The following is a 26,461-nucleotide window of genomic DNA, read 5'->3' on the forward strand; positions in this document are numbered from 1 at the left end:
AGAGGTGATCCAGTGGACATAGTGTACTTAGACTTTCAAAAAGTGTTTGACAAGGTACCTCATCAAAGACTTCTGAGGAAGCTTAGCGGTCATGGAATAAGAGGAGAGGTCCTTTTGTGGATAAGGAATTGGTTAAGAAGCAGAAAGCAGAGAGTAGGAATAAATGGACAGTTCTCACAGTGGAGGGCTGTAGAAAGTGGAGTCCCTCAAGGATCGGTAGTGGGACCTGTACTTTTCAACTTGTTCATTAATGACCTAGAATTAGGAGTGAGCAGCGAAGTGGCCAAGTTTGCAGACGATACTCAATTGTTCAGGGTTGTTAAAACAAAGAAGGATTGCAAAGAGCTCCAAAAAGACCTCTCCAAACTGAGTGAATGGGCGGGAAAATGGCAAATGCAATTCAATATAAACAAGTGTAAAATTATGCATATTGGAGCAAAAAATCTGAATTTCACGTATACGCTCATGGGGTCTGAACTGGCGGTGACCGACCAGGAGAGAGACCTCAGGGTTGTAGTGGACAGCACGATGAAAATGTCGACCCAGTGTGCGGCAGCTGTGAAAAAGGCAAATTCCATGCTAGCGATAATTAGGAAAGGTATTGAAAATAAAACAGCCGATATCATAATGCTGTTGTACAAATCTATTGTGCGGCCGCATTTGGAATACTGTGTACAGTTCTGGTTGCCTCATCTCAAAAAGAATATTATAGAGTTGGAAAAGGTTCAGAGGAGGGCAACTAGAATGATCAAGGGGATGGAGCGACTCCCTTACGAGGAAAGGTTGCAGCATTTGGGGCTTTTTAGTTTAGAGAAAAGGCGGGTCAGAGGAGACATGATAGAAGTGTATAAAATTATGCATGGCATTGAGAAAGTGGATAGAGAAAAGTTCTTCTCCCTCTCTCATAATACTAGAACTCGTGGACATTCAAAGAAGCTGAATGTTGGAAGATTCAGGACAGACAAAAGGAAGTACTTCTTTACTCAGCGCATAGTTAAACTATGGAATTTGCTCCCACAAGCTGCAGTAATGGCCACCAGCTTGGATGGCTTTAAAAGAAGATTAGACAAATTCATGGAGGACAGGGCTATCAATGGCTACTAGCCATGATGGCTGTGCTCTGCCACCCTAGTCAGAGGCAGCATGCTTCTGACAACCAGTTGCCGGAAGCCTCAGGAGGGGAGAGTGTTCTTGCACTCGGGTCCTGCTTGTGGGCTTCCCCCAGGCACCTGGTTGGCCACTGTGAGAACAGGATGCTGGACTAGATGGGCCACTGGCCTGATCCAGCAGGCTTTTTTTATGTTCTTATTGCTACCTGAGTAACATGGTGGGTGATAAGAAACTTAACCAAAAATCTTGATGGTCCATAATAGCCTGTGGTTTTTCTCTAGCTTCTCATACCCATCAATGGTTGATTGAGGACAGGGAGACATCTAGAAATAATTAAAAGTACAGCACACAATGAGTCACAGGTAGAAATTTTAGATGAGGTTGGCCAAAACTGAAGCAGCCTTTGGGGGCAGTTGCTCACGTGAACTTAAATCAGGATTGGCAGTTGCATTGCCTGCTGTTTTCTTCTACTGAGCTTTGCTTGTATATTTGTACAAAGACGCCGTATGTCACTAATGCTGTCTGTCATTCAAACGAAATTGAACTCTGTTTCATAGCCCTTGATTTCTATGACTCAGAAGTGGGAAGTGCATGACAGTATGTTAAAGTAAAACTACTGCTATTCCGTTTGCAGGTTTCCAAAATACTATTTTATTTTCATTTAGTGTGGGTTTCCCACGTTTACATATCTCTATGTAAGTGCCACTCTTGATTTAACAAGGTCTTTTTTAGCGGTTTTATTATTTTAATATTTGTCTGAAGATGAGAGTGTATTTAATTCGTTTCAATGTTATTTTGTATTGCTGTACATTCTCTTGAGAATCTTATGTTTGTTTACTTTGGTCCTCAATGAGACTTACTTTTAAATTAAGTGCACATAGTATTACAGCTGTAAAATTTACAAATATGCAACTTCTGACTATGCAAATGTAGATATTTTCTAGCCATTCAAAGAAGTGGGGCTTATTGTAAGTGCTGCAGTTGTCATTGACTTCTCCACATATTCCTTCACATCTGACAAGGTCACCCATGTTGATAGTCAGAAAAAGCTATTTATCCTTGTGTTGCAGATCAAGCTAGTTATCCTAAGATTCTAGAGGTCATCAGCATTATAACATGACAGTCACTTCCTAAGACAAATAGTACCTATTAATGGTATTCCCAAGAGTGTTCTCTCTCTCTCTCTCTCTCTCTCTCTCCTCAAAAGCACTTTGAGTGAGACTTGTATAAATAACAAGACTACTGAATACTGTACTTGCAGAAATTTGGGGGTGTGGTGGGTGGAACCTCATAAATGAAGTTTTGCCAATGATTTGGAAAGATTGCAATTTCCAGCTTATTCCCTTTTAAAAATTCTTGTATGAAAGCAAATGTAAATAAATTGAAATGTATCATTAGAGGGCATAATGTCTGGTGACCCTCTGATGCATTTTTGAGCTGCCTACCCTGAAAACATGCTAATGATATATTTGCCCCTTCTGCTTATTTCCTTTCTACTGCACCTCTCATTGTTCTTTGTCCTTGAGTACAAGTCTTTCTTTCTGTCCTCTAATCTGCAAGGCATGTGGTCTACCATTTATCTTCATCATAAGCTTCTCTTTGCTGAACACAACATTTGTGTCCTCACAATGTGTTAAATGTGGAGGTTCTTGCTTGGTGGCAGTGTGTGTGTGTGCTTTGCCATCCAAACTAGTTATAGTGTTGCTATGCCTAATAGTGTTATTTTTTTAAAAAAATTATATCCTACGTTTCTTCTGTGGAAGTCAAGGTGGTATACAAAGGGTTCCCAGACAACCTCCTATCCAGGCATGGCCAGACCCAGGCCTGATTAGCTTCAACAAGATTGCAATACCATGTGCCTTCACACCAGGCCCTGGGCCCTATTAGTAAATGCAATCGGATGAGTGCATTTTCATCCTTTCTCTCCTCCCCCATTTTAATTGTGTCAGAAAGTGATGTTTTTGAGAGGGTAGTTTTATATAATTGGCCTCTGTAGAACTGAAATAAATACAAAGATCTTCATTAATAAAGTCCTGTGGTTCAAAGCTCAATAGTATGGATTGATATAAGTTGCAGAATTGAAGTTGTGACAAAAAGAAATATCCAAACCCAATAACTTGACACCATTCATGGTGTGTTCAGAGAGAAACAAACCTTGAGCCTGGCTTCAGACAATATGACAAGCCAGTGCTTATGGTTGTTGCTCCTGAAATGATGCAGACAGGAGCGAAGCTGGGTCTTTGAGCAGAATGCACCAGCATGCTAGTTGTTTTCATTTAAACCATTGTTAAACATTAATGATGGTTAATGTAATGTGTGAAGCAGGGAACAGTGTTTGAACAGTGCTTGATGCCCTGCTTCCTTGTAAGAGGCTCTTAGGGCATCCTGCCAGTTAGTTGTGCTTTTCAAGCCCTTAGAAGCCCTGAGTGCTGCTGCTGCCTCTGCTGCCATACAAAGAGTCACCAAAAAAGGGAAAAACAGTGGCACAGGTTCTGATAAGTTCCTTCTACATCCCTTCTAAATGTTCCAAGTGATTGGAAGTAAACAGGAAAGCCTTGGCAATGTCATACCCCCATTGGAAACTCTCAGTCACAAAATCACACCCTGTTCTCTCCTCCCCCATCCCCTGGCATTTTCTTTTTATATAGAGGACTTGCCTGTAGGAGGTTTAAAAATTTATTTAATTGTGCTCAGAAGCATATCTAAAACTTTGGGAGCAGCTCATTTTGCTTTGTACTGTTTTGGAGTAGACTCACTTGGCTTTGGAGAAGATCCAAATACTCCAGAAATGGCCCACTTCAGTATTTGGGGTTTGTCCAAAATGTCATGACTCCCTGTTGTGTAAATTCAATTCAGTGAGATTGCAGGCATAATAAATATGTAAGCATATCATTTTATTTTTGCATCACACTATTCCCCCCTCCTCCAGATTCCAGTTTTAAGTTGTTTATGGTAAAAATGTTAAATAACACCTTTCATGATTACAAAATGTCATTGCACACTCTGCAGGTCCTGCATTCTATAATATTCTCAACTACAGCATTGCAACTGAAAGTGTGAAAAAAGCTGTCCTGGAAAAAGAGACAAAGGGAGCATTTGGTTCTTCAGTTCCTAGACTCTTATATTTGGTTAAGAGGGAAGCCTTTTGTACTCCTGGACCAGCTGATTATCAGGTAAATTGGGTTTTTTTTTAATTTAAAAAGGGAGACCAAACTGTTTGTGGTACAGTCCTGGGCTTCTTTACTGAGGAGTTACCCTAATGGGGTTTGATGGGGCTTATTCCCTAGTAAGTGTGTTTAGGATTTTAGTGTTAATCTACACTGACGATACAACAGAGGCATCAAACTCAAGTGAGAGTAGCTGCCAATTCTCTACCCTACAAAAGTCTGTTGTACGTGAATGTAACAAATAATAAGTTCTTCTAATGGAGGATAAGTTTGTGAGCTGCTGTTAGCCATGATAGCTAAATGGAGCACCTGTGTTCAAAGAGAGGGAACCTGTGGCTATCCAGATAATGCTGGAATGCAGCTCCCATAATCCCAGACCATTGACCATTTTGTCTGGGACGGATGGGAGCTGGAGTCCAACATCATCTGGAGGACTGCAGGCTTCCCACCCCTGCTTTATTCCTTTGAATACCAGATGCTGGGAGCAAACACAAAGGGAACTGTTGCCTTCATGCTCTGTTGATTGGTTTCCTAGGGGCTAACTGGCCACAATTTGAAATGGGATGCTGGAGATGCTGGACCTTTGGTCTGATTGAGCCGCATTCTGTTTGTTTTCATCTGCCAAGAGGTGGGTGAATAATGGAGGCAGGTGCTTCTATTCTGGGGGAGGTTGGACTGATAGAGTCCAGTGTAAGTTGGCAAGCTGGTGTTCCTCCCTCTGCTCCTTCATTTAGAAATGTAAGTGACATTTAATCACTTTCAAACTCAGTTGTTTCAGTCCCCTCTTTCTCTTTGTTCACCTGCTTTTCTGCTGCACAGTGTTCAAGCTATACTCTTAAACCTATTTGCTTGGGGGTAAGCCCCACTGAATTCAATGGTACTTAATTCAAGTAAATGCTCATAGAGTTGCCAATCCTGGCACTGGGCTTTAATGTCTCTGAACACTTCCTGGGGGATAGAAATCTGGCATTCACAGGAGTCAAGCTTTTTTAAAACAACAACAACAGAACTAGGGAACTGACTTACAGTAATATAGGCAAACGAAGAAGAATACTGTGGCACCTTAGAAACTAGTGGATTTATTGTGGCATAAGCTTTCATGACTGTAATGCATGAGATCTTATACCACAGTAAATCTTTAAGGTGCCACAGGACACTCTTTTTTTTGGTTTTGCTGTAACAAACCAAAATGGCTTTCCCTCTGGAAGGTACATGAGAATGAGAAAATTCTTTCTCTGCTAGAAAGAGATGCTTATGTGGTTTAAAGAACTACATAGACTAACTTGTAAATACAGAGAAAATAAGTAACTAGTTATTGGAAAATAACATTTCAGCCCTCGTAGCCTTATAGTCAAACTAGAAGATTAGGAAATCTATACTGCTTCTCAAACAGTGTCAATTAATTAGCATAGGATCTTTTTCTCTCATGTTTCGTATTATCGAACATATTAAGTATGACTACCTAAGAGCCCCATTAGCATTCCCTGACAGCTTAATTTAACAGAATTATAATCATATGAGGAAGAACTGAATACATATTACCAAATATGTTAGTTGTAGGAATAATTTTCTGCAGCATGTCTCAAATGCAAATATTTTTTCCCCTTAGGTTATAATCAAGCTGAATAGCTAACGTATATTATCATTAGAAGTTATTATAGATAAATGTAGAGATAGGTCTCATGATAGCGGAAGAGAGAAGAGTGTGGGATATTGCTATTAACATTTCTTATTGGGTCACAGTTATCAAATGTTGTTAGTCAGACTTTAAAAGAAGCTTATTAAAAATAACCCAAAACAAATTAAACATGGTTCATTTATAGCAAAATGTATAACTAAAAAAGTATCTGGCATTTCCCACATACCACAGTGTTTGCAGAAAGTTTTAAAAATCCAATTTTAAAAAGCCAGTGTGGCAAAGTGTTTAGAGTGTTGGAGTATGACTTGGGAGACTAGAGTTCAAATCCCCATTCGGCCATAAAGCTCACTGGGTGACCTTGGGCCAGTCACTGCCTCTCAGCCTAACCTACCTCACAGGACTGTTATGAGGATAAAATGGAGAATCGGAGGAGAGGGAGAAACATGTACATCACCTTGAGCTCCTTGGAGGAAAGGTGGGATATAAATGTAATAATAAATAAAAATAAACTCTTATCTCTCTAAGTTCATTTAAAGTTGCCCCAAACAGAGTGACATCGTGTAACAAAATTTAAGCTTTTACAAATAATTGTCATAAATCATAATAATATTAAATTAATTATTCTTGCCTGTCTTCCAAAGGCTGATGTGCTTTCAATTGTGGGGGTAATCAGTTACAATTTTTGTGTGGAAAATTTCCCTTTCGACCAAGCAGAACTCTGCTCAGGAATAACTTGCTGACCGGGGTAGGAGAAGATGGAATAGCTATATGGGAGATGTGCTAAGAAAGGCAGAAGATTCCATTGAGACCCATGCAGAAGTTCTTGCACAGGTGTCCTTAATATTTTTATTTAAATAAATATTTATATTCATGTAGAAATAATACATAATTCTGGTAGAATTGCACATACATAGGGTTTTTTAAATAAAGTTCTAGATGAGATAAAATTCTAGTGGAATCTTTCCTGAGGAGTATTTGTGACTAGGACATTATGTTTGCATTCACGCAAATGCCATTCCAAAAACTGACATTTTAATAAGCCTGGATATACCCAAGCTGCATGTGGGTGCATGGAACTCTTTTGCTACCTCTTCACTCCTTCTTCTGTGCAATCAGGTAAACAAGCCAGGATTTAGAAGGTAATCATACGTGTTTCAAACCATGGCTTCATATCCTGAGTTGGTTTGAAGTTATTAACCATAGTTTCCAGGTGTGCATGTAACAGGAAGGTGGTTAGGTGCTGAATCCTGGCATGCTGAGCCACTCATGCAAAAGGAGTGAAGCAGATTCAAGGGGCCTTTATGCACCTTCTTTCAGCTCATGTATATATCATGGCTTATTAAACTTATATTTTTGGCTTAGCATTATATATGAACATCCTATATGTACAAATGAGTCTGGTGATTCTTCTTCAGACAGACTAATATTTATTCATACTGTAAAGCAGTGATGCATTCAAACTCTCCTTTATAATGTAACCTCCCTGCCCCCAAATTCATACTACATACTCAAATTTCAGATTAAAGAGACCATTGAAGAACCAAGTAAAAAAAAGAAGCAATTGGCTGTTTTTGCATCAGTAACAGAAAGGATTCCAATAATGAGCACGGTAAGCTGTCTTCAGATTGTTTCCCCTGCCTTTATGTTGCATGCTGCAAAAATAGGGACTAGCAGCTACATCCACATATTCATATTCTCTTCAAGTATAACTCCACTGTAGAAAAGAGACTATTGCCCGGGCATTACAACCATTAAAATACAGGTATTGTACTTGGACAACATCAGTTAAAGACAGCATTACCGTCGGGTTTAAAAGATTACAGAGGTGTAAGATACGGTCATATTGGCTTAAAAAACCCAGCGGTTTTGGGTAATTTTCTAGTACTAGGTGTAAAGGTTCCAAAACTATAGCAAACTATGGCAATAGTCTACTTTTCTTCTTTCTCGACTGTCCAAAAATTGCTTTCAGCTAGATCTGCTCTCTCTAATCTAAATATTTATGTAAACAGACATTTTGTTAACAAAGCGCTACCGATGCCATTAATAACAAAAACTCCCAACCCCGAAACGTTAAAACGATCTCTGAGGGAGTCGCTGCCTAGTCAACCCCTCATAGTCATTGATATAGAACTTATGGACCACACACAAATTTCTGTTCCACCTCAATTGTCCAAGGATAATAATATCATCTTTACTCCTGAAGAAATGGCATTATTAGATACTTTTGGAACACTATCAGAAATTGCCCAGAATGAGATACTACAAAGATTGGATAGTCTAAAAAATCATTTGCATACAATACGGGAGCGAAATTTAGATTCCAATCAACTAGAAGGGGCAAATCCTGTATTACTTTTAGATCCACTCCCACAGAGGCCGAACCCTATAAATTCTAGAGGGATATCTGGCTTGAGGGGAATGCAAAACGGCTCACACAAAGAGATAGATGTTCAGATTAATTACAATCAGATGAGTTTGGAGAAAGGCAGGGTTGAAACTCCATATCTCCTATTAGAAGAATATAATCAATGGGGAAATTCCCCGTGCTATGAATTAGCTAAATATGCAAAAATCGATACACCAGGGCGCTGGGAACGAATGCGCAAATTGGAGAAAGAGGAATTAGGGACGCCATTTAACAGCCCAGGATATAAGGAATTAAAAACTCTCCAAGTCAAACAGTTGAATGAAGCTACAGCCAATCAGTTGATTAATCATGAGAATGCCCCCAGGCAACCAAAACGAAACAATCCATCTTTTAATGGTTGTATAGCAAACATAGCCTCACTTGACGAGATCACATTTACTTGACAGACATCCGTGCTGTCATGGAATATCAATGGTTGGACTAGTAAATGTGAGGATCCCGATTTTTTAATATTTCTAAGTAAATTTCATATTATTTGTTTACAAGAAACGTGGATTACCTCTACAAAGAAAGTGAATCTAACTGGTTACCGCTCCTTTTCAAGCCCAGCAATAAAACCAGTAGGCAGAGGTCGCCCTAAAGGGGGCCTTTTAACTCTGATCTCAAATAACTGTTCACTAGTGGTTAATATCTTACCAACTCCTCTTCCCCAATCAATCTTGGCACTCAGGATAAATGGCATAGATGTCCAGGCCTTAATTTGTATAAATATTTACATTCCCCCCTTTCAAACATCAGATCCGGACGTTAAAAAAATATGGGAAGTGTTGGATGAGCTGCTTACCTATTTTGAGAAGCAATTCCCAAATGATAAGTGGTTCGTATGCGGCGATTTCAATGCCAGGATTGGGAATCCTTGGCTACAAAACAAATTCTACTAATTGGGCTCCTTCTTATCAATATGAATGTGATAATAGGAACTTAAAAGATCCCAATACAAACAAACAGGGTCTTCTACTTCGTGAATTAGTGGCATCGCACTCTCTAGAAATTTTAAATGGATCAACAGTTGACGCTTCGGCTGGTTCCTTCACTTATTGGTCCTCTTTTGGGGCAAGTGTAATTGATTATATAATTGTTTCTAGATCTTTATTTTTGACCATAATTGAATTTAAAGTAACATGCAGATCAGAGAGTGATCATTTCCCACTGCAATTAAGTTTTATGCCCCCTTTGCCCAAAATATACTCAAATCCACAACAGACGCATGCTAGAACTCTGAAAAGAGTTCGCTGGTCTGAAAGAAAGGGGGAACAGATAGTAGCTACTTTAAGGATCAATTTTCTTGAATCTATTCGGCAGCGAATACTAGAAGGAACCGATTATGGCCTTTCAAAATATTGTTCTGTTGCTCAAACATCTATTGACACAGAAGGCAGCGGTAACAAATAGGAGATATGGCCCTCCCTCATGGTTCGACAGTGAATGTAGAACAGCAAAAAGAAATCTCAGATCACAATTAAGGTCAACTCTCAGATATGATAAAGGTGAAAAATATACTAGTTTATTTAAATCAATGAAGGGTGCATACAAAAAACTTTTGCGCCAAAAGAAACTGGACTCTGTTGTATATCGCTGGCAGTAGCTAGCCAAAGTGGTCCATGCGAATGATGAGCGCTCATTTTGGGATTTAGTTAAACAGGGGATGGGTTTCTCCACCCCAAAAAAAGTACAACAAATCCCGAGCCTGACTTGGTACAATCACTTTCACAATCTCTATTCTCTTTTACCACCTTTCCAGACTAACACTCTGGAAATGGAGATTGAAAATTTGCAGCAGTGGCCCCCGGTTTCCACTGAAGATATAAAATCGTTAATTCAAGCGTTGAAAAATGGGAAAGCCCCAGGCGAAGATTTTTTGCCCCCTGAAATATTTAAATTATGTCCAGATTGGTGGGCTCCTTTATTGGCACGTTTATTTTCTAGAATCAATGTTACTGGTATCATCCCAGATGGTTGGAGACGTACCATTATAGTTCCAATATATAAGAAAATTCCGCTGACCCGACAAACTATTGTCCCATTAGTTTAATTGATGTAGTAGCCAAGTTATATAGTAAATTTCTTTGTCAAAAGCTAGAACAATGGGTGGAGGCAAATCAGTTGATTTCCCCTGAACAGATAGGGTTTAGAAAAGGGTCATCTTCGACAGATCACTGCTTAACGTTATATTTTTTGGCTAAAATGAATATAACAGGACCTGTAAGACATCTTTACGTAGCGTTTGTCGATTTGGCCGCAGCTTTTGATTCAGTGGACCGAAACATTCTATGGTCCAAATTATATAATCTGGGAATTGACCGACGACTACTATTCCTTATAAAGGCTCTCTACACAGATAACATTGCTCAGGTTAAGGTAAATCTACAGGGTACCATGACGCCCCCGATAGCGGTAGAGAGGGGGGTTAAGCAGGGATGCCCGCTAGCTCCCCTTTTATTTAATCTCTTTGTAAATAACATAATTTTAGAACTATCCGACCATCAATATTTCCCTCCATCAATTGGACAAAGGAAAGTGTCTACTTTATTTTATGCAGATGATATGGTTTTACTATCCCTGGCCCCTATTGGCCTGAGAAATATGTTAAAAAGACTGCAGGTACTCTGCAATGCAGATAGATTGAATATAAACTATAGGAAAACAAAAATAATGGTCTTTGGTAAAAGACCTGTATATCATCGATGGTCGGTGGATAATCATCAATTGGAACAGTGTAGATTATTTAAATATTTGGGGGTGACCTTTTCGGACACCCTTTCTTGGAAATGTCACACCCAATCTATAAAACAATCAGCGACTAAAACGGTGGGGGCTATTCTAAAATTTTATTGCAATGAGGGGGGCAATCTGATCTTACCAGCCCTAAAAATCTTTGAGGCGAAAGTAATCTCGCAGGTTTTATATGCGGCACCGATCTGGGGGTGGGAAGCTACAACAATCTTAGCTTTAGAGACCATCCAGACAAACTTCCTCAGGCGCTTGTTATTTCTTCCCCCTGGGACTCCTGCAGCCATGCTTCGGGCGGAGACTGGAGCCACTCCACTATGTGCTCATATTCATCTAGCCCTTTTGAGATTTGTGAAGAATTTTACACCTACACAAGGCAAGGAACTACTAAACTCCTGTTTAGGCCACCCCTTCTCAAATAAAATTTGGGTTAGTAGAATAGATGAACTACTACACCGTTACCATCTCACTACTCAGCAATTTTATAATATGGGGACAAACAAAATGCTTAGAGAAGTAATTTTCAATCACTGTAAATACTTAGATCGACTTACCTTACTTAACACCCGTGTAGCTCCATGGTTTTGGAGATTTAAAACCGACTCTACTTGTGCCCATTATCTTCTACAGTCATTGCATATTAACTTAAGACATGCTTTTACTGCGATTCGCTTTTTTACGATCCCTAATGCTGATAGATTGGGCAGAATGACTAATGTCCCCAAGACTCAGCGAAAATGTGTTTGTAATTTTAACGTAGAGGAAGATCTTCTGCATGTTCTGCTATATTTCCCTATCTATCAAAGTCTTAGGTTACACCTTCTGCAGAAGTGGCTTGATGTAGATGGGACGTTAACCGATGCTGATAAAGTAATTTTCCTAATGTCAGATCAAAATTCCCAAGTAACTTTTAAGGTAGCTGCGTTTGCTCTAGCAGCCCAGAAATTGAGAACTAAATTTATCTCAGAATCATGTTCTAAATAAAATTGAGTAAACTATTTCATGATCTTATGGTAAAGTGATTTTTTCTAATATACATGTCTGTTGTTCTAGAACAATTTTAAAAGTTATTCCTGTAGATTTTATATGTTTCTTTTCTTTCTTTTTTTATATATTTATATTGAATATTGTATACCTGTGTTGGCCTATGGCCCTGCAATAAAGGTTTGAATTGTAGAAAAGAGCTATCCTAACAGACTCAGCATGTACTTCTTATACAATGTCTCATTTTTAGGAAACAGCATAAAAGTTGGTATAGTGCAGTTGAAAATGGAGTACTGTTAAAATATATAAATAAAGAATAATTCAGTACATTGTTTCCAGTGAGGTTTAGGCTGTAAGCAATTGTGAACCTGACAAACATATGAGTAGTCAAATTATTGTGACACACACACATACCATATTTCTTCAGCTAAGAGCTGTTGTGTTAATTAGATAAGCATCTGCCTTCCCTATGGTATGTAAGTGAGAGACAGGTGTTTAATTGAGGCTGTTTAAGAGCAACTTTAATTACATTTTGCATCTTAGTCCTCATGCAAACTTGGATTGAAAGGCAACAATTTCTCTCTTGTGTAACCAATCAAGTTTAGAATGATAAGCTGTTATATTGGAGAATGAATCTGTGGGAGCTAATGTCAGATAATTCAAGAGCATAAGGCAGTTCATTAACTTGAAATATTGTACAATATGTATTGGCTGTGTTGCAACCGGTGGAGACAGAGATCTAAACTAGTGACGTGAAATCCTTTATTGAACAAACCAGCAGTTTAACGAGTGAAGTGTTATGTTTTGCTAGATTCTCCGTTGGATGAAAGATTCATATTAAGTTTAAGTCTTTGTGATTTGTCAGACTGTCACAGCTGATAATTAATTTCACTTTGGCCAGAGGTGTGTGGTTCTTGCTAGTTTTCAGGGCACAAATTGGAACTTAAATTGAAAGGCCAACTAAAACATGGAATACTCATTAATTTACACACACACCCCTGATAAACCCAACACAGAAAATGTAGCTCTGCTCTTGATAAATTTGCCTTACTTGTTAAACAACAACAAGGTTCAAGAAAAAGAGTGTGGCTCTTGTCACATAAAACAGTGCTCAAAGGTTACTGTGGAAGAATGCTTCTCCTCTATATTCTCATTTCCTTAGCTTGGGATGTGTTGCATCCTCATAGATAAAGTCGGGGGAGCCAACATTATGCCCTCCAGATGTTGTTGAACTACAACTCGCATCATCCCTGACTATTGTCCATACTAACTGGGGCTGATGGAAGATGTAGTCCAACAACTTCTGGAGGGTACCACATTGGCTCTCCTTAGGTTAAGTGATTGCTCACAGAGTTGCTATTTTTGCCAAATTTGTCAATGTCAGCTAGAGACTTTAATGTAAGCGATCAGATAGATAAATAGTCTTGGAAAAATCTCTTGGAAAAATTGCTGTTCATGAAGATATTGGCTTTGCCTCCTTAAGAAAAGTGGTGATACATTGGGAAAAACCAACTCTTAACTATAGCTCACATTATCTACTCCATGTGCTTATTCTATGAACAGCTCCTCATCTCCCACCAGATAAATGCTGAGGAAATCAGATGGGCAAAATCATTAAAAAGTAGCAGCCATCCAGGCATATGCCATTTTCTTCTGGTGATGAGAATTTAAATATGTTCCAGCTTCCTCTGGCCTCCAAGTGCCACCAGCATGTGCCTCAAAGTTGTAACTATAGCTCAGCCTTCCCCAGTATGTTTTGGATACCAGTTCCCATGAGCCTTAGTCTATATGGTCAGTGGTGAGGATTGATGGGAGTTACAGCCCAATAGTATCTGGAGAGCAGTATCTGGTGGGGAAGGCTACAACTGTAATAAAGAACATAAAAGTTTGCAGCTCCATATCTGATGAATAGTAGGCTTTTTTCAGACCCAGAAAGAAAGACAGACATGGAGGTGTGACCTAGAATAGTGAATTAGTTGAGTGCTATTTATTCTCCTGTGCATGGAAAAGCTTATCTCAGGTGGGGTAGCTAGCTCCACCTAGTGGATGAAGGCAGAAGAGTGCTAATGGATTTTTTTTACAAGGACTTCCTGCTCTGTGCAGCTCCTTACTTCAGTTCTCTTCTGCCTTCCACCAAGAACGATTGATCTCACTCTTCTCTGTGTTCCCTGTATAGTTCGTTGTTATTCTACTGTTTGTCTGTATCTTTTCCTTCCTTTAGTGTATTCCCTGTGTGTGTCTTGTTTTTTTAAAAAAAGGGGGTTTGTAGTTTTAAGTTCCCCCCCAAAGCTTTGCGTCGGCGCTAAGCAAACCATGCAACGGTCACCCCCCCTTTTCCTCCGAATCTGCCTTTTTTATTTGCCGTTGGACCCAGCCCCCCCCACTAGCCTTGTATCACACACGCGTTGGTGCTTTCCTTAACGGTAAACACCTGGCGGCCTCCTCCATTCCTGGTGTGAGCAGGGATGCCTTTTTTGGTGTGCGGCCCAGGACGCTGAGTTTCTGCACCCCCTCTTCCATATTCTGGCTGCAGAAGGCCTTAGCGGGACGCTCCAGCTACCGGGGAAGCGCATTCGGCCTTACCCCACCCCCACAGCACATTAGCACGTGGCCTGGCTATTTTCACAGCCCTTAGCCCCTGTAAGACCCATAGCATGGTTTGCTCCCATGGGGAGAGCAACACTCAACTATAACTATAAGAACTATAAGCAGCCTTCAACCAGAAATGACACACACAGCACAAAATTGCCCTACTTCTTGATTCAACATGGCTTCACTCTGACTGCTGTATTCTGTGCATCCACTTCTAACCTGACTGCCATATGTAAATGTATAGGGTGATAACCTGTTTAACAATTGGAGGGGTATCTATGTTTCAAACCAGGGTTTCCCAAACTGTGGTCCACAGACTACCAGTGGTCTGCAAACTTCATTCAGGTTGTCTGCAGCATGTCTGTAAAATACAATTAAAATTCATACAGCAGCTAGCACAGCTCAACCACTGGGGACTGCCTGGTTGGCATTTACTCATGACAGGCGGCCAGACTGCTAACAAGAACTAAGCGGTCTGAGCATATAACACCTGTTCTGGCTCGCTTGCACTGGCTTCCAATATGCTACTGGGCCAGATTCAAAGTGTTGGTACTAACCTATAAAGCCTTATACGGCGCGGGACCACGATACCTGCAGGAAGGCCTCTCCCGTTATGAACCGGCTCGTACACTATGGTCTACTACGAAGGCCCTCCTCCGGGTCCCGACCCATAGGGAGGCGCGGAGGGTAGTAACAAGATCTAGGGCCTTCTCAGTGGTGGCCCCCGAATTGTGGAATAGTGTCCCCGAGGAGGTACGCCTGGCGCCGACACTATTATCTTTTCGGCGCCAGGTTAAAACCTTTCTCTTCTCTGAGGCATTTTAATCTAAGTTATTTATGTAAATGTTGTAATTTTTATATTAGATGATGTATTTTTATATTTGTTATATTGATCTGGTATTTTATTATTGTATATGTTTCTATGTTTGCCGCCCAGAGAGCTGTTTGCTAGTCGGGCGGGATATAAGCTGAATAAATAAATAAATAAATAAATGACAGGGCCTTTTCAGTGGTAGCTCTCCATTTGTGGAATGCTCTCGAGGTGTGTTTCTCTGTCACTGTTGACTTTCAGGAGGAATTTGACAACATTCCTGTTTACCCAGGCATTTAATAGCTGAAAGAGACTCTTCCTGGAAGAAGGGTTTTCAGTGTAGTTTTTTTAAAAAAATGTTTTTAACTCTAATTGTGTTTTTGAAGTGTTTTAAACTGTTTTTAGAATGCTTTTCCTTTTGATGTTAAATTGTTTTGTTGATGTGTTTGCTGCCCTGGGCTCCTTCGGAAGGATGGGTGGGTTGTTGTTGTTGTTGTTATTATTATTAAACTAATTTCCTAGTAGTGATTTCAGCCAGGAAATAGCCCCATCTATAAGTGATTTCAGCCAATACGAATTGAGGGTCTCTGCTACAAACTTAGCAGATCTCTGTTTCATGCATTCGGCATGAGGATAGTTCAGCTCATATAGACGTTAAACTCTGTAGCAACATTTAGTCAAGTCTTCAGTCTGCACTGCATAGAGAAAAATAGTGGTTTTCTAGTCTCCTCTCCTGACCAGACCTGTACCCCTGTGCTGCTAGTACACTCATGCTTAAGGTGACATTGCATTGAAACTTACTTTACTGGGAATTGCTGGGGAGGAGTTATAAGCATCCCAAGCACGAATTTGATCCTTAACATATTGCAACAGTTAAAGTTAAGCATGTACTGCAGCACCACCCACATGCAAATCAGTTGATTCACAGTAAAATATCTTCGGGTTATTTACAGTAAGAGTACACTACTGACTTCCACCATCTCCTGCCACTGCTTAACATATGTCTAGTTTGTCAACGGATATCACCATCGACAAAGCTAGTTCTCTGCAGTTTGTTCATTAGTATTACTGAAATCTTTAATACTCATTTAGTGATCAATTCATATGGTATTGCCTATTAATAACTTGATTGCGGATAAATGAAGTTTGTAGTCTGACAACACCTGCTTCTGACTATATCAGGGCTTGACCTTTGCTGCCTCTTTGTCTGTCTGTCTTTTTCTGGCAGCCTCCTTACCCATACTAGTCATAATGTCCTCTGTAAGTAAGTTTGGCCCAAGTCAGTGAGGAGGGGAAACTTGTGGCCCTCAGATGTTGCTAGACTATAACTCCCAGCATTCCTGACTGTTGGCCATGCTGGTTGGGGTTGATGGGAATTGGAGTTCAACAACTTCTGAAAACTTCTTTCTAAGGCTCCAGTTGACTCTTGAAGTTAAGAGCTCTTGCTAGCTTCCCCGCCAAGTCCTGAGTTTGCCTTACTTAGGTGTCAGTTGGGTCATTGCAGCCTCATCTAGGGGATTATGTGCCTGCCTTCAAAATCATGTGCTGCCCCCATTTTACAGCATTCTTGGACTGGGTCCAAATCTTCCTCCCCTGTGATTCTCTTCCAGGAAGTGTGTCAGGTAAACAGTCCTTTGTGGTGCCCTTCCCTCTTATTTGGGTCACTGATTGTGGGGAGAAAATACCGAATATACCAGTAAGGTGACTGCATGAATATATGAATGAAGTTGTGACATTGGATACCATTCTCAATCTACAGTTGAGGAGTTGATCCACAAATCAAGGAGACAGTTTCCTGGGATATGGGATTAGGTTAACTTGTGATTTATTTTTTAATTGATTGATTAATCAACTGAAAAATCTTTATTCACTTAATGGCTGTAGTTATTGGGATGTTTTATGGTGACTTTACATAATTGTAGTTTTGCTACATGAAGGTAATCTATAAAACAAATCAAGTTAATCATAATGTGTTAAGTGTTGTACAAGTGCCTTTTGTTTTTGAAAGTACTTATCAAGAGCTATAATGGACAATGCCAAAGTGGCCAGCAATATATTATCAGTGGCTGCCCCATAGCTGTGGACTTCAAAATTTGGGGCTGGCTTGGAGATTTATCTTTAAACATTTTTATTGTGTTTTTTAAAATTTCAGTTGTGTTCATTGAGTTCTAATTTAATGAGCTCAACTGAATTCTGATAAATTAACAAAAGACTATGTTCTTTTCTTGAGACTTTCTAAGCTTAGCAATTTTAATGTAAGACTGGGTTTTTTGCATGTAATCAGTGTGGCCTGTAGCTGTTTACTGGGATGATGTGGAGGTGGGGGGGCAGTGGCGAGATCTGGGTGAGCATTGGAATGACTCTACTGGTATGCCCACCCTGACTATGCTGCTGTCTCGATGTGCAGTGTCTCATTAAGTGGCAGTGGTGATGCTCTTGGGAAGTGGGCTTTGTGGCACTGCCCTCCCCATCTGGCGTCTCCTTCTTGGGATGCTTATAACTTTGCCCCAGCCATCCTCAGTAAAGAAAGTTTCAGTACTAAACCCCAAGTTTGTTCGCTCCTCCCTTCCAATTCCTTTCTCGTGGCTGTGAGGAGGAGATCAGGAGCTTTTGCTTCCGTATTCAACTAACCATAGTTTGTCGTCATCAGGGACAGTGTCAGCCCCAGGCATCCTTGGGTAACTGGCAGGGCCCAGGTGACCCTGCACAGCCCACTGTTGATGGCCCATCTTAAATTACTTTTCTGGCCTGGAACTCTGAGCAGACTGTCACCCTTTTAAATAAACCAGACTTACTAGTTAGTGTTAACTATGATTTATAGAAACAATACAACTTCAAACCATGTTTAATAATCCTGACGTGTTTCATAAACTATAATTAACACTAACCACAGTTCCTGGTTTGGGTATAACCACAGTTAGTTGAAAAAGGGACACTTCTGATCTCCTCCTTGCAGCTGTGCAGGAAGGGGGGGGAGTGCACAAGCTCAAGGCTCATACATGTAATATGAAATTATGGTTTTGTGTTCTGTTTCAACTTGGCCAAAACTTTCAAAAACTCTTCAACTAAAATTTGAATTAATTTCCCCCAAATGCTAATGCTTATTAAAAAGGAGATGAAGGGAAAGCAAATAAAGTTGTGGAACATCCTCCCCACAGAGGCATTTCTAGCATCTTCACTCTACAACTTTTAATGTATGGTGAAGAAGCACTTCTTTACCCTGGCCTTTGATGGTTAAGCTATTTTCCACAGGTAGCCTGCCATCACTTTGGGCTTTACTGCCATCTAGCGTCCGAAGGCAAGAATGCACTCGAGTTAAAACCTGGGCCTCAGGCCCTTCCCACTCCAGTCTTCATTTTTGCCTTCGTCCGAGGCAGTTGGACTTCTGGACAGAGCGTAGCTAAGTTTCTATTTCTTGTTGTATTTGGCTTTTTCCTTGTTTCCCCCCCCTCCCCCTTGGTGTTAGGAGTGTGTGGGATTTTTTCTGTATTCTGTTTTCTCCCGTTTTTTCTTTTTCGGGACCTTTTTTCTTTCTTGCATTTTTTCTTGCATTTTTTCTTGTATTTTCTCTGGTGGTTTTCCCCCCTCCTTTTTGGTGATCGCGGTTATTTGGGGGTGCGCTGCTGCGGCCTTTTAAGCAGCGGCTGCTGCTTCTATGTTGTTTGGGGGACCCGCGGCTGCGGCTTCCCCCCCCGTTTCTCGGCGCAGGGTAGCTTGTGGCTGCGGCTCCCTCGCAGGCCTTTCCCCATCGCCACACTCCCAGGGCAGCGTTTTCCCCTTCAAGCCAGGAGCCTGCAGCTGCGGCTCCATCCTCTGTTTGGCTCTTCTCCGGCCTAGTTCTCGGAAGCGGTGGCGATTTTTGCCCCCCCCCCTCGCCGCCTTTTTTCCTCTGTCAATGTTTCTACTCGTGGAGGCCTTTTTTTCGGCCCTAAAAGGCAGCGGCTCCTCCCGGCTGCCCCTCAAACCCTGCAGAGGCTCTTTTTAGGCTGCCTGATCACCCGGCCGCCATTTTTATTTTAGTTTTACTTTTGTAGGTTTCGTTTCTGATGTTTCCTAGTTTTGCGGCCTGTGAGGCCTGCTTAGCCTGAGCAAGCTGTGTTGAAGTGATACTACACCTTCCCCATTGTGTGTGTGTATCTACTTATGTGCACCATATTCTGAGGCAAGCCCCTTTTTTCTGGTGGTGCTCTAGTTTCTTCAGTGCACATTGGCGGTACCGCACCTTCCCCGTTGTGTGTGTGTATCTAGCCCTGGCCACGCTGTGCTTTAAAAGCACTTTTTTCCTGGCAGTGTACTGTAGCGGTCTCGCACCTTCCCCATTGTGTGCGTGTACCTAGCTGGTGGCCAATATTGCATCTCAACTTCCCTTTTTGGAGTCCTGATTGCTTAGTGTGGCATCAATACTTGCATTGTGGGCGTGTACCCATTTATTTTTGGATGCCATAGTGAACTTAGTCAATTTTCTCTTGGCATCTTGCCTCCCAGTGTGCATCCTGCTCCTTACCATCTTACAGCACAGAACTGGCACTGCACCTTCCCCATTGTGTGCGTGATCCACACCCTGATATGGCAGATCAGAATCCAGAGGTGGCACAAACTTCAGGGGCAAGTCGTCAGGGCATCGCCCCACCTCCATATAAACCATCTAAACATAAGCACACTAAAGCGTCAGCCAAGACTAAACACCTGTCTGCCCACGGTGCACACAAGAGGGCACAATATGTCTCAGCTCCGATCCTGGAGAAGCCTGCGCAAGAAGCCGTACCTGCTCTCTTTCAGTCTCCTGGGTCATCAGACGATGAATTTGAAGGCTTCCCCAGCCAAACTCCTCGCCACTCCGATATCTCCCTTACTCCTCTGACTCCATCAGTTCAACCTCACCTACCTACACAGGAGCATTCTGTACCTGCTGCTCCCCCTTCAGGGCTTCAGTTGACTCCAGAATTCCTGCTACAGCTGCGAGAGGTACTCGGGTGCTTCTCTCAACCTCAGCCTCAAGCACAGCTATCCTCTCAGCCTGGAGTCTTGCGGCAGTCCAGTTCTGCATGACAACTGGCTGTCATGATGATGCCCCTCTACCCTCGCCTAATCCATTCGATGTTTCCAGGGGCAGATTTGGCGGGGAGCCCTCACGGATGGACGACTACTTAAACTTCTTGCAGGCCGACCCTGACGAATGGAGCGGGGAATCTGATCTGGATGAGGACTGCTCTTATTGCCTCTTTGACCCGGCTGATTACACACCTCTTTCCCGCAGAGTAATGGACACTCTTGGCATTCAACCAGCACAAATGCAACCTACTGCCCCTCCTGTGAGGGGTGCCAGAGTTCTCAAGTCCCCCAGATCAGTGGATCATTTTATCCCTGTGCCAGATCCCATTAACAAGCTGGCCAGAGAAGAATGGGCCCATCCTCTGTGCCTGCGTCGCTTCTCTCCGTTGGCCAACAAGCTGTATACCCTGGCCCCGGAATTCATGTCGTTCCTGAACGTCCCTGGGGTGGACCAACCAATCTCCAATCTAGTTTCTCGGTCTCTCCTCCCGAAAGAGGGAGACTCACAGTTCAAGGATCGCTCTGAGAGGCGGCTGGACTTTGTTCTACGAAAGAACCACGAGGCATCTGCTCATTCCATCCGGGCCTCAGCTGCTGCCTCCATCTTCTCACAGGCCTCCATGATGTGGCTCAATGACCTTTTGGATGACCCTAATCTGGATCCAGCCAAGTTATGAAAGGGCCTACTCAAATTACACAAGGCAGCTGCCTTTGTGGCTGACGCCATGCTGGACGTGACCCATCAAGGAGCACGGGCCCTTGCTGCTGAAATTGTAGCTCGTCGTACCCTATGGCTCCGACATTGGGATGCTGACACTACCGCCAGAACTAACTTGTCTATGGCTCCATACTCAAGTGCTATGCTCTTTGGTGAGGATGCTCTTAAAGCTGTCCTGGTTGACCCCAAGGACAATCATAAGCCTACGTTAGCCACAGCCAGAAGAGACGACCGCAGACCATTTCGGCGGTTTACTCCTTACCGCCCCTTCCAGCCCTTTCAGGGGGCGCGACCTGGCGGGTGAGGACGGGACACCAGGTCTACAGATTTCCGCTCCTCCAGGGCACCCTGGCCCAGACAACGCTTCCAGCTCAGAGCCCAATACCAAGGCAGGCAAGCCCCTCCGGCCTCTTATGGCAGAGGAACCTGTCAGCGCAGGCAGTTCTGACGCCATACCCATTGGAGGCAGACTCTCCTTCTACTCAAGCTCCTGGCTCACTCTGACACACATCTCTTGGGTCAGGGTCATCTTCACCCAGGGGTACAACATAGAATTTTTGCGGACCCCCCCGGACAGATTTTGCTTCTCCCCCGTCTCCAAAACACGCAGGACGGTTATGCAGGATGCTCTACGTCATCTACTAGACATAGCCGCTATACAGCCAGTACCTCCATCCGAAAGGCTGCAAGGCATCTACTCCATCCTCTTCGCGGTTCCCAAGCGAGACTCTTCATGGAGGGCAGTTTTAGACCTCAAGTTTGTCAACCGCTTTGTCAAGTACCGCCTCTTCAAGATGGAATCACTGGCATCAATCGTGGAAGCTCTGCAACAAGGGGATTTCCTCACATCCATCGACTTGAAGGACGCTTATTTACACATACCAATTTGCCCGGATCACAGACGATTCCTGAGATTCTCACTGGGCCAGCACCACTTCCAATACCGTGCCATGCCATTAGGCCTCTCCTCGGCTCCTCGAGTCTTTACCAAAGTGATGGCCACCATGGTGGCTTTTCTTCGTGTACAAGGGGTTCATATTTACCCCTATCTGGATGACCTGCTCCTTCGAGCGTGCTCCCAGGACTTAGCCAACAGACAACTCCAGTTCACCCTAGAGGCCCTAAACTCTCACGGCTGGCTGGTCAACATTGAGAAGAGTCATCTGCAGCCAACCCAGCGCCTCCAGCACCTGGGGGCCATACTGGACATGTCTCTAGCAATGCTTTTTCTGTCCCCAGACTGTATTGCCTCCATCACAGCCATGGCAACCTTACTGATACATCGCTCCAGGGCAGATGTCATGTTCCTGGTGCAGCTTCTTGGGTCAATGATCTCCACAATTCACATAGTCCCATGGGCTCGACATCACACGAGACCTCTACAATGGGCCCTCCTACCCTTTCAGGCATACATTGTTAAGTCCAACCATCGTGTGATTCCCCTGGACCCATCGCTGAGGGACTCATTCCGCTGGTGGGCAACGACAGCACACCTCAGCAAGGGTATGCCATTTCAGGAGCCAAGCAGGGACATAATCACCACACATGCCAGTCTGGCGGGCTGGGGAGCCCACTGCAACTCCAGTTTTGTCCAGGGCGTGTGGTCCACAGTGGACCTAAGTCACAACATAAACTGGCTGGAGCTCAGGGCTGCTCACCTGGCCCTTCGACACTTCCAGCCACTGTTTTCTCTGCAGCACGTGCTCATCCGTACAGACAATGTCTGCGTGAAATCTCATCTCAACAGACGGGGGTACCAGGTCCAGGGCTCTTCAGGCAGAGGCGACCCGAATCTTCGACTGGGCCGAGAACCATCTACTGTCCTTACGGGCGGAACATCTCAGCGGGGTTCTGAACATGACCGCCGATTGGCTCAGCAGGCAGCAGGTCAGCCCGGGAGAATGGAAGCTTCATCCGGCAGTGTTCCACCTTCTCCAGCTCCGGTTTGGCACCCTCTCGGTGAACCTCTTCACCTCCAGCCACAACTGCCAGCTGCCTCGCTACTTCTCGAGGTACCTAGAGCCGACGGCAGAAGCAGTGGATGCACTGATAGCACCTTGGCCAGGGGGGCTACTGTGTGCCTTTCCTCCGATATCCCTCCTGGACAGGACATTGACAAAACTCCGGCACGAAGGGGCTCGGATTCTCCTGATAGCACCGTACTGGCCTCGCCGACCTTGGTTCTTGGACCTTTTCTCAATGTCAGTTGCGGATCCCTGGACCCTTCCTGTCAGGCCGGAACTCTTCACTCAGGGACCAATTTGGCACCCAGATCCAACCTGGTTGAGTCTGACGGCCTGGCTTTTGAACAGACGCAGCTGAATACAGCGGGACTTTCTCAGGGGGTGATCGACACTATCCTAGTATTGAGACGACCGTCAACAACTCATATTTACCAGAGTACTTGGCGTGCTTTTTCCAGCTGGTGCACCTCCAAGGGTTTTCCAGCATCTCAAGCCACTGTACAGCATGTTCTACAGTTCCTATACAGAGGTCTGACATTGGGACTGCGACCGAACACTCTGCGTCGCCATGCGTCCACCATCTCTTCAATCCTGTCTGTTTCTTCGTTGGCCGCCCCCTTAGGCGCTCACCTGCTCATCAAACGCTTCTTAAGAGGGTCTGCCCGCCTCTCTCCAGCTGTGCACCACCACTTTCCCTCCTGGAGTCTCTCCAAAGTCCTGCAAGCCTTACAGTGCCCTCCATTTGAACCTCTTGCAGTACCTCTCAGACTGTTGTCCTTCAAAGTCCTTTTCCTTGTTGCTATTACTTCTGCGAGGCAGATTTCAGAGCTACAAGCCTTATCATTGGCACGTCACCTCTGCATCTTTCATAAGGATTCAGTGGTTCTGAGGCCGGACCCATCCTTCTGTCCCAAGGTCAACTCAGTATTCCACTGTAGCCAGGACATTGTGCTTCCGTCATTCTGCCCAAGGCCGGTCCATCCCCTTGAAAAGGCCTGGCATTAGCTGGATGTTAGGAGAGCCCTCAAAATTTACCTCTCTCATACCCACGACATCAGGCAGACAGAATCCTTATTTGTATCCTTTCACCCTAGGACCTTGGGGAAAAAGGTCTCAAAATCCACTTTGTGCTGTTGGCTACGGGCCTGCATCGCCCTGGCGTATCAGTCCCTTAATTTACCTGTGCCGTCTAATATCACAGCTCATTCCACCAGATCAGCGGCCGCTTCGGCGGCATTTGTAACTAATGCACCTCTTGCAGACATATGTAGAGCTGCGGTATGGGCTACCCCTAACTCCTTTGTGAAGCATTATAAGATTGATCGCTATGCTTCTGCTGACGCCTCCTTCTGGAGACGTGTCCTCCAACATGTCCTTTCTGAATCATAAGCTATTTGTAGTCCCTCCCTATTAGGGGGCTGCGTTGGTACATCCCAAAGTGATGGCAGGCTACCTGTGGAAAATGGTCCATTGGACTCACCTGAAGGGTGATTTTCACAGGTATGCCTGCCATCACGTCCCTCCCTTGTGCGGGATTTCTGGATGACTTGTTCTATTTTTTATAGTCTATCTGCTGTATATTTTGTGCTCTGCCCTGTCTTTCCTCGGTTAAAACCTGTATTATTAGGTTACAATTTCTATGGTTTTCCCTGTTTCCACACTTCTTCTACCTGTTTTCCTTGCTGCTGGGGCCTTTGGCCTTTTGTTCATTTCAGATATGCCACTTTGGACTCATCGCAAATGAAGACTGGAGTGGGAAGGGCCTGAGGCCCAGGTTTTAACTCGAGTGCATTCTTGCCTTCGGACACTAGATGGCAGTAAAGCCCAAAGTGATGGCAGGCGTTCCTGTGAAAATCACCCTTCAGGTGAGTCCAATGGACCATTTTGCTTTGGGAGACCCACCTTTTTTGTTGATGTTATACTGTTTTGTTCCAATTGGAATGATTTTACTGGTTTTATAATTGTAATAGTTTTATCTGGTTTTAAAACTCTATTGCTGTAACCTGCCCTGGGGCCTTATGATGAAGGGTGGGTAAGAAGTAAATAAATAAAATCTGAAAGACTTGTAAATGTTTAGTGAGCAATGGAATTCATCATTCTGAAGAGCCCTCTAGTGGAAAAATGAGTGGGTGACTTCTGAGAACTAAAGGAGAATAATGTAGAGCTGGATCATGCCCCCCCTAAAAAAAACAATGTTTTGGGAACTAAATATCAAGAAGAATAAGCAATAAAGGCATATGAAGTTGCCTTATACGGAATCAGACTATTGGTCTGTCTGATCCAGTACTATCTACTCCAACTGCTACAGGCTCTTCAAGGTTTCTGGATGAGGTCTTTCCTAGCACTAGTACCTGAGATATTTTTAAAGTGGATGTGCTGGGGATTGAACATAGGATCCCTCTGCATTAAACCCATGTGCTTTTCCACTGAGCTGTGACTCCATTCTTTCTTAGAAGCTCTTTTACATAGCTGAGCAGAGTTGGCCCAAGCAAAATAAGTCAGAATTCAGCTAGTCATTTACATGCTAATGAAATCAAGCCCTGCATGGTTTGAGAAAATTCTAATTGTAACAGATTGTTCAAAAATGGAACAATCCCTGATGCATTCCCATAAGTTTCTTCCTCATTTGCTGTGCTAATGGAGAAATAAGATTTATATACCTGTCAAAATAAAAAATAGACCTTATAGGCTTTATCTGGTTATTTTTCAGATTTCAAAAACGTTATGTCACTCATGCTGTGTTACCAATTTTCATTTAAAAGTCATCATTCCAGACACCTATCAAAGAAAGTAATTCCATTAAAACTTCATTTAACCAGATTGTTGGGGTCCTAGAATTTGGTAAGGAGCAAATGAAATTCTGTTGTATGGCTATTGTAATCCTGGCTCTACTATCTTGAAAAGACATGGTTAATATACAAGGGCTATCACTGATTAGAAAGATTTGGTAGTTACTGCTGACTGAGGTGTTTATCTGTTGAAAACTTCTGCATGATTTCACATGTGAGAATTTAATATTCATTCTATGAAACAAATTACCCTATTAGCTGTACAGTAGTTTAATTGTATTTTATGTTCATCTTATGCTGTGATGCCATATGGCAGTGCAGATCCGGGACTCTCATAATCATTTATGCATATCTTTTCTTAGAGGAAATTATACTTCCTGGAATTTATGTCTGCATCCTATGTATTATTAATCTTTAAAAGCTTTGAGACGGGAGTAGCTTAACTTGTTTTTGTGAGTAGACCAATGTTGTGAGTAG

General features: G+C 42.9%; 1 protein-coding gene across 1 annotated transcript in view; it reads left to right on the forward strand.

The window, feature by feature from the left end:
- Positions 1 to 26,461, forward strand: part of STPG2 (sperm tail PG-rich repeat containing 2) — a 453,691-nt gene that overhangs the window by 122,620 nt on the left and 304,610 nt on the right. Inside the window, exons 9-10 of the mRNA XM_061582947.1 lie at positions 4,120 to 4,283; positions 7,436 to 7,525. Of these exons, the coding sequence (XP_061438931.1) occupies positions 4,120 to 4,283; positions 7,436 to 7,525 (254 nt within the window). The remainder of the gene's footprint in view (positions 1 to 4,119; positions 4,284 to 7,435; positions 7,526 to 26,461) is intronic.

Source organism: Rhineura floridana, chromosome 9 (assembly GCF_030035675.1).
Source record: "Rhineura floridana isolate rRhiFlo1 chromosome 9, rRhiFlo1.hap2, whole genome shotgun sequence".
Taxonomy (NCBI): domain Eukaryota; kingdom Metazoa; phylum Chordata; class Lepidosauria; order Squamata; family Rhineuridae; genus Rhineura; species Rhineura floridana.